The sequence below is a fragment of the Psittacula echo genome, assembly GCF_963264785.1.
Source record: "Psittacula echo genome assembly, chromosome: 2".
NCBI lineage: Eukaryota > Metazoa > Chordata > Aves > Psittaciformes > Psittacidae > Psittacula > Psittacula echo.
The window spans coordinates 119,992,825-120,006,066 of NC_137737.1; the positions used below are offsets into that span (position 1 = coordinate 119,992,825).

Consider the following 13,242-nt stretch of genomic DNA (forward strand, 5'->3'; position numbering starts at 1 on the left):
GAAAGGAGTGAAGCTGCAGCTACTTCTGTGATCGTGGTGTTCTCAGAGGTAGACCCTTCAGAATCTTCTGAAATGGTAGTTCTCAGCTTCTTCCTTCCTGGACCAAAATTCTGCTGAGACATGCAGCTATTCCATGGAACTGAGGTCTGGTCAGAGCTCTTACTCTTAGATTTATCCAAAGAGGTGGTTAATCACTTCAGATTAAGAAGTTTGGGGGGTTAATAATATGTTGCTGTGGAATTTATACAATTGACTTTGAATTATTTTTTTAGTTTCTGGAAAAGTGTGTGAACACTATTAAGCTTGCCTTCAAACCTCTTACTGAGATCCTAGCTGGTTAGCCGTTTTTTGATTACTTTTAACAGCGGAGAAGGTAATAATTGGTTCTTGAAAGAAAACTTTCCCTAATGCATCATGACTGTAAAGTAACCAGGATAGATTTATTGATTCTGGCTAGAAATTTAAAACGTAACCTTGAACACTTTGTGATCTTTCCAGCGATACATCCAAATTACTTCTGGTGCCATAGAATGTATTTAAATCACATCATTTAAACTTTTTCTGTAAAAATATATTTAACTAACTTCTTTACCAAGATATATCTATGAAAATTACAGAGCTGAAAAAGTAAATTATTCATAATATTTGCTATCAAATTCTGTCATACAGCTAAGTCCACTCACCTCTTATTTCAGTATTGTGGGATAGATTTTGACCTACATGTATATAAACTATGACCTTAATGTATGGCTATTCTGTGGATGAAATCACATTAAATATATGTGAACCTATAAACTCTTTTGATGTGAATAATAATAATGTTTTAAAAATAATTTGTACTTTGTAAAAGTAGTCAATAATCAGCAGTCTGTGTCCCTAAGCTTTATAATAATGGAGGTTTTAATCTTAAATAAGTATATATCTTTGGCAACGATGTACATCAGTATCATGTGTTAATTGATTTTTTTTTCAAGCAGTGCTGTTGTTGCTGTCTAATCAGTCACTGCTGCAACATGATTAGGTTTTGATGATAGTACTATAAAAAGAAATGTATCATATACCTCTTTTCATCACTATGGTTTTAATCCAATAAACTCAATGTGTGCAAGTACACGTAATAAACTGTGAAAGCATTTCTGCAAGGTTTGTACAAGTAATCTGCTTCTGTTTGGGACAGTCTCAGAACACATATCACTATCTACTAGTTTTCAAATAGAGATTCCTTAAATTTCTATTTTATTGAAAATCTCTGGCAAAGAAAAAAATAAATTTGAATTATCTTTTCCTTGGCATAAGAAAATGACAATGTATGTTTGCTGACTGCTTGCAAGTGACTATGAGCAGCAATAGTTGCTTTTAATTAAGGAAACTTTGAAACATGAAACTTGAAATTTTAGGCTGGGCCAATGACATAAGAGGATGTGGTTTATAAACACATACATAAAACCAATAAGCATCCTATCAAATGTTCTGTAACTTAACTGTTTAGTGGGGAAAAAAAATGCATTGAATATTTTACCATTTTGTGTGCTTAGGAGCAAGATCTTTCTTGAGATGTAAACATAAACCCTGTATGCATCTGTCAAAGGGATTCCGCAGATTCCATACTCATGTCTGTATAAAATTTAGTAACTGAGTAACTTTATCTTATCTTCTTGTTTCAAGTTCAGATTAATCTCTGAATGTGCTCCTGTAAAGTGAGGTTTTGATAGGCTAGTGTCTAGCCAGTGCTGTGTTAAGGTTCAGTATCTAGTTAGGGAAAGTTGATGGGCCAGTGAGCCTCCATTAGTATGGAAGCCTTCCAAAGACAGGTGGTATATCCAGCCTTAGTTCTTTAACCACATATTTAAATACAAATCAGCTGACTGTACTTCAAAATGTTTCCGAAGCTACAGGATGCAAAGAAAATCCTGAGAGTTAGTTCAAAATAATTCATGCAACTATTAATTAACAACTTAAGTACAACTATCACTCACCCAGATCAGAATTTTGTTGCTTGGATTTTGTTATTGAGTAGTCTGTCAAGCGGCCAAAAAGTGTGTGGCTGCACTGTTGGAAAAGGGAGATTTAAAAACCTACGCACCCCCAAAAAAAGTGATTGCACAGGTAGATTTACTTTGTATAGAAAGTAGGTAGTCAGTGGGGCTCAATGTTTAGTTATCAGGAGGTCAGGTCTGTGCTGTGGCATCTACTGACTGCTGGCTGGGATTATCTGCAAAAAGGAAAATGCAGAGGAAATGTATTAATCGGGAATTAAGAAACAGACACATAAAGAATAAGGAAGACACTAAAAGCAAAAGTAGCAACTTCATAATATTTCAGGACATTGAAGGCAAAAAGGAACAGATAGCAGGGGGTATGCAAGAGTAGGTAATCTTTTAGTGCCAGAAACACATGCTTGCTGATGTAACTCCATCTTCACTAGCAAGGTTTTCCTGTTTAGATAGGCAGCAGCATAGTTTTACTGCTAAACGGATCTTTTGTTTAGCTGGCCTAAGATTAAAACAACAACAACAACAACAAAAAAAAGCAGCTTTTGCAGCTCTGTCAAGTCCTGAAAGCTGCCAAGAAGCCTCTATATTATGCCCTGTTCCAAACAGTGAGTGTGCACACACAGTCTGGCCCTGGAAGGAGCTGCAGGTCCTTCCTGAACAGCACATGTTCTAGTGCTAGCTATGAGATCAGGCTTTTTTTCTGTGCTTAGTTGCAATGTGAGTTAGATTATTTGAGTTTCTTCAGTTGGTCTTTAAAGAATATGTGAGAATTGCTAATGCATTAGAAGGCTGGTTCTTCCCCTTGAGGAAAAAGAAAGTGAGAAGTGTTTTCTTTGAAAAATATTTATTTTTCTATTGAAAAAGCAATACTTCTCCTGCGAGAACCTAGCTTGAGGTATTCAACAGCAATATATCACATATATAGTCTAACAGACAGAGTTGATAAAGCTACTTAAGACAACATAAAATGTCTACATCTGTCAGTGACATGCTGCAGATACATGACTGGCTTCCCTCTGAAATGTTCCATTTGAAAGGCAAATGCAGCATCTTCTTCATTAAATTACCTTCCATACTGCAGAAAGTATTAATCAAGCAGCTACAAAATCCTTTAGAGCTCTGTACTTTCCTGTTCACGGTATGTCTGCGTGGCTCCCTTAGCTGGCAGTTACCGATCCCAGCAGCTGCAGAGTTATTAGAAGGGTAGTTCTGAGGCCCCAGCAGGTAGCAGGTTGGCCATCCTGCAAATGTTGGCTTTTGGGGAAAATGGGCTCCCTCTGGTGAGTGGTTGAGTGGTTGTCAACTGAACTACCTAGGTGGTTTGGCTTGGCTTAGTTCACGTTTGATTTTTAAATGGACTACCGCAGTACTTGAGCACCCACATGCACTGGCACCTAAAATGTTGCTAGCAACCATCAGCACTCATTGTCTTTGTTTCCTGAAGTGGCATAGGGCTTGCAATAGTAAATCTTGCCATTTTTCACTAAATAGGAGGGAAAGCAGGAGACTGACTGCAGTTGTTTAAGATAATTTTGGTGTGCTTCAGTTCCAGCTTTGGCCTTAGCAAATCACCAGTGTAGTTGGTTAATATTTCTTAGGCATTTTTCAGTTTATCCTGTGCTGAGCAACTTACTATCTGTATTTTTTGCAGGATGCAGGTCTGATAAAGAAAAAAAAACAGTGGGTTAAAACTTAAATAGGGGAAGTTTATATTGGATATAAGGAAGAAATTCTTTATTGTGAGAGTGGTGAGGCACTGGAATGGGTTGCCCAGGGAGGTTGTGAATGCTCCATCCTCGGCGGTGTTCAAGGCCAGGTCGGACGAAGCCTTGGGTAGCATGGTTTAGTGTGAGGTGTCCCTGCCCGTGGCAGGGGGGTTGGAACTAGATGATCTTAAGGTCCTTTCCAACCTTAACTATTCTATGATTCTATGATTCTAACTCACAAATATGCTTGGATTTTGTAACACTTATATTTATAAACATGTAAACCCAGAAATTAAAGCTCCAGTCATTCATTTTGCTTTGTTAATTCAGGTATTTCCAGACTTTAATGATAGAGAGCTGTCAACATGGTACATCTGGGTACTATGTAAACAGTCTCCTAAAGATTTGACTGAATTTTTATAAGCTGAGAAGGTCATTAAGTTTGCCATTGAAGCAAGGTTTCTAAATTTAATATTCTCACATTTAAATCTAGTTCCCCATTAAACAGGCATCCTATCTTAATGGAACTGGTAGATAGCTGGGTAGAAACCATCTCTATCCAGAGACAGCTGGGTAGAAACCATCTTCGATCTTACAGGTTGTTTGCAGTAGGAATGAAGGTCTCTAATTCTTGATCTAACTATGGAGTAAGTTTATTGAAATGCCTGGGTCAGGGGTTTTTTTTAAGTTTTAAGTTCTGTGTGATAACTGCTCTCTCATCCTTTCAGTAAATACCCTTCAAAAGCTGTTGTGAAGATAAAAGGGTGATGTTAAGGGGACAAAGCAGGAGGAAGGGGAACTTTCAGTCTTAGGTTTGATTCAAACAGAAATAGGCCATGCAAGTAAAATAAGTGTGACCGCTAAACTGCAGCTAAATAATTCTAAACATATCTCAAGCCCAAGTAATAAGGACTGGATGAAAAAAAACCAAACCAACCTGCATTGTTCAGCCTACCTTGGAGCTTTCTGCAGCTTAGTTGTCTTTCACATTTAGTTGCCAGCTGTGTCAGACATGATCCCATGAGGGACTCTTCCTTTCTCTCTCATGGCTCAGTGATAGTCAAAGGTGCTCAGAATCTTGAATATTAATGGATTCTAGGCAGAGAAACTGTAGACTTCATTGTGCCCTGTAAAGCAAGCAGACATCTGCCACTGAAAACGGTGCAAGTTTGGTAAAATGGGTTAGAAACAGGATCAGATTTGCTGCTTTGGATTTGGAAAATGTTACGGTATTTTCTTACAATCTGCAACTTTATATGATGTTTCAATGGAAGATCACTGGAATATTAATTAATATTAAAATAATACATTAATATTAAAATAATTAGTATAAAAAATAAAAATCACTTTATGCATTAAGAGTACTCAAGGAAAATCAATCCGAGAAAACCACACAGCTGCAGCCATCAAGAAATGAAACCATGTTCATTTCTCAAAGCTTCCATCTGCCTGGTTTTTCCTTTTTGTAGTTTATTTATCTGGGTAATTGTCAGATATCAAAAGTTGTAGTGCACTTAAACACAGAATGCGATTGTAAAGATACAGTGAAAATCCAGAGCATTTCCACTGGGCAAATTTTCAAATGACTGCCTTAAACCATTTGATGCTTTGATTTGCAAAACCAGCATCAAACTTAGTGTCCATATCTTTTGGTTATAGCGAATGCCCTTTTAGGTGATGTAACAGAACAAGTATTTTTAAACATCACCACTGCATCTAATTTCAGGGGTTGGCAATATGCTTAAAAATAAATGTATCATATTGTCCATCTTGGAAGGTTTTATTCAGCTTTAGTGGTGTTGCGGATTTAAATCCATTCTTAATTACTCTTTGATCTTACTTGTTCAACACTGCTGCTTCATCAGAACTGCAGATGGCAAGCCACTGACGTATGGATTTAGTCATTTAGTTGTTTTGTTACTATCACTAACTTCTGCTAAACTGCTAGTGTAGGATTATTTCCACACGCTAAAATCCCAGCTCATCTCTTCTGTGACCCGAAGGAATTGGCGTGCTGGAGCAGTAACTGCCCAGCTCCAGGCTGAGCTACTTTGTCGTTTGTCTAACAGCTTAATTCTGGCTACAGGCCAAGAACTTTACACTTTGAAATTGCTGAGAAATATTGCTGCCTACTAAAAAGAGCAATATATAGATACACGTTACAAGACTGAAGAAGTGGCATGCACAGTAGTGGTAGCAGAGCCTACCTTCTAGAGAATATCTTTTGATATTCATTCTTCTGGCTTTGTTAAGGATATTCTGGAAGCTGAGTGATGCCAATGAAGAAATCTTTTTCACTCTAGCGTAGCTAGGGTCAGCTTTTTAATTGTACAGTTACGTGACTTGTCCTTTGCTGAGCTGTCACTTTAGCATTTAGCATGTCAGAATAAATCTTGCATTAGCACAACTCTGCAGTAGCTCTGCTGACATAAAACCAGCATAAGTATAAAGAGAGGCTAGGCCAAATAGTTTAGTTCAGATCCCTGATCTTTTGGAGTGGCTCCAGCATTGTATAAAGCAGGGTTGGGTTTTTTGTTGGTTTTTGGGTTGTTTTTTTGTGTGTGTGGTTGTTTGGTTTTGGTTGTTGTTTGTGGGGTTTTTTTGTTTGTTTTTTTTTTGTTTGTTTGTTTGTTTGTTTGTTTGTTTTTAAATTTGTATGTGCTTAAGTATGAAAACTAACAGGATTTCTGTTCTTCGAAATTCAGTGTTGAGAGGTCTATTTCGCTTCAGCTATTGCACTGTTTTGTGGTCCTTCGTGACTAACGCTTAAACTGAGAGGCACCGAAACCAGAATATCCTTGTGTAATCAAATTGTTTGGATTTCATGTTACAGAGGAAACCGCAACAGGTCTGTGATCTTAGCCTCATTAATTAATCTTTATGTTAAAGGAGCATTTATGAGTGTAATGTGTGATGAGACTCGGATCTAGGTTGCGTTCTTAGCAGTTTGAGAGAAGTGCTATTTCTAGGCTTCCTTTCAATGCAATTTAAACTGAGAAGCATTTGACGTTGATTTTATCAGAATTTGTTTGGATCCACGTATTGTCTAACTGGAATAGATATTACAGAAGTACCTCGCACTCATGTGAGTTAAACATGCCATTTCCCGTTGATTCCCATACATTTGATTTATGTTTTCAGACTGATGTAGAGAAGGCGTTGCAGCCGTATGAAAGCCAAACCTAAACCCAAGCAGTCCCGCCGGTGTCAGAGTTAACTCCTTCCTAGGAGCAGGCACAGTGGAGACTTTCTCCTCCCCAGCACCTCAGCTCCACATACTGGGCACTGCCAGAGTTCAGCAGCGGTGCAAAAGCTCAGTAACTTCACAGAAAAGCCATTTCCTTCAGACAAGGAGATTTTCTGCCTTTCAGTGCAGTGACACATGGTACGTGCCCCTATGTACTTGGAAGAACGACAAATGGCAAGATGACGGTTTTGTATTTGTATATATATAAAGTATTTCCTAGCACCGAGAAAAAAGGATAGGAGAATGGGAAGGTGGTCCAGGACTCTGCATCCTCCCTCGCGCTCGACTGTGTCCGGCTACAGGGACAGCACTGCGGTCCCTGCACCGACACCGGGGTGTTTGCTTGAGGCGGAGTCCCTCTGCAGATAAATGAACGGCATCTCTCAGTGCCTCCAGTCCGATCGGTTCCGGAGAGCTCGCCCAGACGGCACAGAGAGGGCTGGGGAACCGCGGGCAGCCCCCCAGGGAAGCCAGCGTTCTGCCCTGCCTGCTCCGGCCCCGAGCCCGCCGGTTGCAGCGCAGGGGCCGTCTAGCCTCCAACCTGTTGCCCGGAGCGGGTGGCTCGGCGTTGGGGGAACCCCACTCGTGTCCACCGGGAGGCAAAAGCGCTCTTACCTTGGAGCGGGAGACGCCCTTCAGCCCTAACACGCAGGGACACAGCAGCTTCCGCAGCTCAGCGCAGCCGCGCACAGCTGCAGGTAGCGCGTTGTGCGGAGTCAGCGGCTGCCCCTGGGTGTTGTCTCACCCAGCAGCCGCCCAGCCCTGGCGATGTACGGGTTTCCACCGCAGCGTTCCCGCTGTGGTTGTGAGCAGCAAGTTTTTGCTGGTTTGGGGGTTTGGGTCCGTTTGATAGAATGCGATTTGCAGATAAAACTAACTCATGAGAAGCAGTAACTATTTAAGTGGGGACTATTACTTCTCTGTAGAGTCATTCCTGACCAGAACCTCCGTGATACACACACTTTCCTAACTCAAAGTCCCGCCAAGCCTTCATTCGGGGGATCTCTTGCCCTATGCAGCATTATCGGCTGGTTTTATTTAGTGTTTTTGAGCTGCTTTAAAGTGGCAAAGCGTGTTGCCTTTAAATACACATTTAAAAAAAAAAGGGGGCTCTTGTCTTGAGAAACTGCTCGGTTTGCAGGAAACCCTCCGGATGTTTGCTGCTTTTCATGTGGCATTTGTGGTCGGCTCTGATAACGCCGGGAGCACCACTTCCAACACCGCGGGCCGCAGCCGACCTGAAATAGAAACACATCTCTGGCCGGAGGATCCCCGCGCCGTGCCCCGCCGGGTTTAAAAGGTCAATAAATCAGGAGGATGAACTCCCGGCGGCATTGTTAGGTTGGGAAAGTTCACGAATGACCCCGGGAGTCGTGCGACCACGAAGGTTTCGGGAGCGTCAGAAGAAGCTCTTCAGTAAACGCTTCAGGGAAGCGCGGTGGAAGTGGAGAGCTCAACCACAGTGGGAGCCAGGGCTCTGCGGGGTGTTTTAACGTTACAATTCAAAAATCCCTAAAAAGTCAAAACAGAAATCGAGAAAATATGTGAGATCATCTACTTATGACGCCAGGGGCACTGAAAGGGTCACAAGCTGCCAACATTTTCTGTACAAACGAGGGAGCTTTTACTTTCTCGGCTTCGATTCAAAACACACCTTTCTTTCTTTGATCCCAGGTCAATGAGCTGTAGAAACGGTTTGCACAAATCTGCCGGACGAAGTCAGGGCAGTTTGCTTAGTTTATTGCCTCGTGTTCATTATATAGAAAAACATTTTCTTTTATGCTGGAAGTGACAGCCCCCAAACTGCTGTAAAACCGTGTTTGCAAGCGGTTCCTTGACCCGCTGAACTTTTCTAGTACGAGCTCTTGCAGGATTTGTTCCCTTGCCTCCCGAAAATGTTCCTGCTCAGTAGAGTGAAAGGGACAGTTTGGCGTTTTAACAAGAAATAAAAGGTTGAAAAAATCCTGGGCAGCCGGTTTTGGCCGGGTCAGCGACACGGCATGAGCTGGGAAAGAGACAAAACTCCCGTGCAGCGCGTTGTGACCCTCTGGGGTTTTGTTTCTCTTGGGAGTTCTCCCGTTTTCCCCCTCAACTGAGTGTTCTGTTCTCAGCAGGGAAAAAACACGCACACTGTCCTCCTGCGGGAGTTTGCTTCAGACGCGATTCGAATTCTGGTAAATTCAGCGTTTCCTCTGGGTACCGGCCGTGTGTGTCATACCCTGGGGCTCTGCGTTCTGGCACGTCGGGTCGGGAAATATCACTGCCTCAGCCATAAAACCAAAACCATTGGCGCACCAGCCTAAGGGGTGCCTTAGGGCCCCCCAAAGGCGAGGGACTGGAAACTAATAGAAAAAATATTTCATTCCTAAAGAGCGTTCCTGGTTATTTTTGACAGCTCTTTTTGGTCGGTTTGCAAGCGGAACACGTCCAAATGAATTTCTTTCACAGTCGGTTTTGAACGCATTATACTTTTGCAAGAATGAGGTAGTTAAATACTTGTATGAGGTCAATTTCTACATCCATATGTGTAGAAACATTGTTTTCGCCTCCGCTGCTTTTTGTAGCATCTGACAGAAGAAAAGCAGAGCTGTGTGATCGCTGCCCTTCTTTTCCCCCTCGACGGGGGAAGGGAAAAATAACAGTAAAACCTTCTTTTTGTTCGATTTTAGGCAGCTACTAGAATTTTGGCAATGGTTTCGACTTATCGCAACAAGGATAAATACAGGGTTACCATGAGGTTGGAAATATATAGATTGCATATATTATAATCTCTAACAAACAGGGGGAAGCAGAAAGCGTGAATGCACAAGTGCCGCCGGAATTGTCCTGCCGGTGTTAGTTTTGGGCAGGTACCGATGGCCGCTGAGGTTTTCTTCTTCGTAGAATATTGAGAAATATTTAGAATATTTAGGATATATTGGGAATACACATGACTGGCTGTCAAATGCAAAGGAGCAGGTTTTACTCTGCTCAAACCGGGATTTTCAATGTTAGAGTAAGTGAATGGTGATGCTGTTTTCATTCATTTCATTTCAGCAAGGATCCTTACAATCCTGGTTTATTTGATCGAAGTGGCCACCTAAACAAAGGTGTCCTTAACCAAATAAACCGCTTTGATCTTCAGTTTAAAGCTCGGCTCTTCCTCAAATAAGCATCGATGCATTTAATAGCACCACATAACAGTGCAAACATTAAACAGAGCGCCCGTGAAAACGCCGTATTTTGCATTGGTTTGTGTGAGGAAAAAAGAACATAAATGGTAGCGAAATAGAATTTGTGTTTATTCTGAAGTGAAGGACTCTTTTCAAGCCTCGGTTTGTGTTTACAGTTTGTTTAGGTGGGCAAACGAGAGAGCTCCTGAAGAAGGCAATGAAGCAAGCAACGCCTGCTGCAAAGCCCACGTAAAAAATAATCAGGTCAGTTTACCCTACATACAATAAGTATTTGCACTTTTGGCAGAAACTGAGTAACTTTATTGCGAAGTATGAAGTAGTGGGATCTGATGTATTTCATAGGCTTTACTGTGGATACAGTACCCCACCGTTTTAGTGTTACATCTTTTAGAGCTTTCGAGGTGAAATTCGTTAAGGTGGCACCAGAAGGCAGGAGGCTGCGGGATGATGGCTGCTCTTATTCTTCTCCAGTCCCATTCCAAGCCTGCCCACCAAGAGAGCCGCCTGTATCACTCCGGGAGTTACGGGATATCTGGCTCCGGATGGAAGCAATCTGAAACTTCCAGCGTTGTCATGTTCCCCCTGGTCGGGGTTCTCCATTTCTGGTTGGGCAGGTAATCGGTGGGTCTCTACCTGAAGACATGCCGGTAGCAGGATGGCAGCGTGCCGTTCTCTGCGGCCACCATGGGAGCGGAAATGAACTCCAAGCGCCGTTTAAGAATGCGCTGTCGGTTCACCCGAACGATCCCCCTCACGGTTCCACGGGGGAGGGGGCAGCGCAGGCCGCCGAGACCCTCAACCTGCTCAGGTGGCCGCGCCGGGAGGAGCACCGGGGCCGCTCCACGGCGCAGCGGGAGCCGCCGCCACCGCCCGGCGCCGCGCCCGCCCCCGAGGCCCCATTGGCCGCCTCGCCGCTCAAATAGGGCCGCGCGACGGCGGCCGCCAGCAGCGAGCGGGGCCCGAGCGACGAGAGCAGCCGCTGTCCCCACCGGCGCTCCCGGCCGCGCAGCCAGACATGAGCAGCCCCGATGCGGGCTACGCCAGCAGCGAGGACCAGGCTCAGGGGCGGTGCTCGTTGCCCGTTATGATGCCGGCCGTGGGCCCATGCCCGTGGGCAGAGTCGCTGAGTCCGCTGGGCGAGGCGAAGGCGAAGGGCGAGGTGGGGGCTTCAGGGGCGTCGGGCGGCCGGAGCAAGAGCGAGGCGCGGATCCGGCGGCCCATGAACGCCTTCATGGTGTGGGCGAAGGACGAGCGCAAGCGGCTGGCGCAGCAGAACCCGGACCTGCACAACGCCGAGCTCAGCAAGATGCTGGGTGAGAGCGAGGGGTCCCGGCAGGCGAGGACGGGGTCCCGGGATACCGGCGGGTAGTAGGATGCGGTGGGCGGGTTCATGATATGGAGGACCCGGGCGGGTGTCGGGGCACGGACTGCGGGCGGGATCCGGGGGTTCCCGTTGTGCGGGGGATCCTTGCAGGCGGGTTCGAGAGCTCGAAGCCGGCTCCCGCGCGGGGCTCGAGGCGGGTTGGGGGCGAGACGGCGGCGCCGTCGGGGCCGGGCGCGGGGTCCCGCTCGTGCGCGGCCGGTCTGACGCTGCTCGTGTGCGCAGGTAAATCGTGGAAGGCTCTGTCGCTGTCGGAGAAGCGCCCGTTCGTGGAGGAGGCGGAGCGGCTGCGGGTGCAGCACATGCAGGACCACCCCAACTACAAGTACCGGCCGCGGCGGCGGAAGCAGGTGAAGCGCCTGAAGCGGGTGGAGAGCGGCTTCCTGCAGCACGGCCTGGCGGAGCCGGCGGGGCCCGGGCTGAGCACCGAGGCAGGCGGCGGCGGCGGCAGGATGTGCATGGAGGGCCTGAGCCTGCCCTACGGCGAGCAGGGCTACGCGGTGTCGGGCGTGGGCCACTACCGGGACTGTCCGCCGCTAGGCGCTGGCTTCGACGGGTACAGCCTGCCGACGCCGGACCCGTCGCCGCTGGACGCGGCGGAGAGCGAGGCGCCGTTCCTGGCGGCGGGGCTGCAGGAGGAGTGCGCGCTGGTGCCCTACGGCTTTGCCCCGCACCCGGCGGCGGCGGGGGAGTACTCGGCGGCGGCGGGGGAGAGCCCGGCGGGTGCCGCGCTGCGCCGGCACCTGCCGCCCGGCGAGGCGCTGGGCCAGGGCGCCGCGCTCCAGGGGCTGCAGGGGTTGCTGGGCTGCCCGACGCCGCTGCACGCCTACTACGGGCAGGCGTGCCAGCCGCCGGGCCCGGGGCGCGGCCCGTTGCCGCCGGGGGCCGTCGGGCAGCCGTCGCCGCCGCCCGAGGCAGCGCCGTGCCGGGAGCAGCTGGAGCAGCTGCCACCGGAGGAGCTGCTGGGCGAGGTGGACCGCACCGAGTTCGAGCAGTACCTGCACTTCGCCTGCAAGCCCGAGCTGGGGCTGACCTTTGCCGGGCACGACGTGACCGAGGGTGTGGGTCCCGTCTCCTCGGCCGTGTCGGACGCCAGCACCGCTGTGTACTACTGCGGCTACCCCGACGTGTGAGGGCCTCGCTGGGGAACACGGCTCGGCTTGGACTGGCGGGCGGGCACCCGGCCCCGCTCCTATTTATGTAATTTATTTGAATCTTGAGAACTGACAGGGTATCTGCGACCTGCTCGAGGTTTAAAAGGCGACACGCCGTTTCGCTGTCCAGGTGGTGCAGGTTTTACCACCGCCGTCTGACAGTGACATGTCAAACTGTTCCTGCTATGGAATCATCATTTTAGTAACACAGGTGGAATACAGAGTCGGTGATCTTGTTAGAGATCCACATGCTTTTGTAATGTTGTACAGAGTGCTGGGTTTTATATGTTGGATTTGTACAGAATAATTTTGCACTTTTACAAATAAAAGGGAAATAATGAAACTGGTCGCTGATATCTCCTCCAAGAGATATTACCGTACTTTGTGATCGATCACTGTTGCTTTTTAAACTACTTTTACTAATGTCCCTTGCCCTAAGCATTCGGTCCTCTCACCCTCTCTGTAGACAATCTTCTTCATTCTCTCTTGCTCAAATGATAAAACTTTAAGGGTTCAGAAAGTGTCTACTCCACGCTGTTCTTTATTTGGTGGTTTCTCAGATTGTTGATTAATATGAATTAATTAAA

At 46.3% G+C, this 13,242-nt stretch overlaps 1 protein-coding gene across 1 annotated transcript; it reads left to right on the forward strand.

Moving 5' to 3' along the window:
• Positions 1-11,135: 11,135 nt before the first annotated feature.
• Positions 11,136-12,634, forward strand: LOC308217966 (transcription factor SOX-17-like; the record flags this gene model as incomplete). The annotated part of the gene is made up of 2 exons (XM_080611462.1): positions 11,136-11,433; positions 11,727-12,634. The coding sequence occupies 2 exons, from the start codon at positions 11,136-11,138 to the stop codon at positions 12,632-12,634; spliced, it is 1,206 nt and encodes a 401-aa protein (XP_080467588.1).
• Positions 12,635-13,242: the final 608 nt, after the last annotated feature.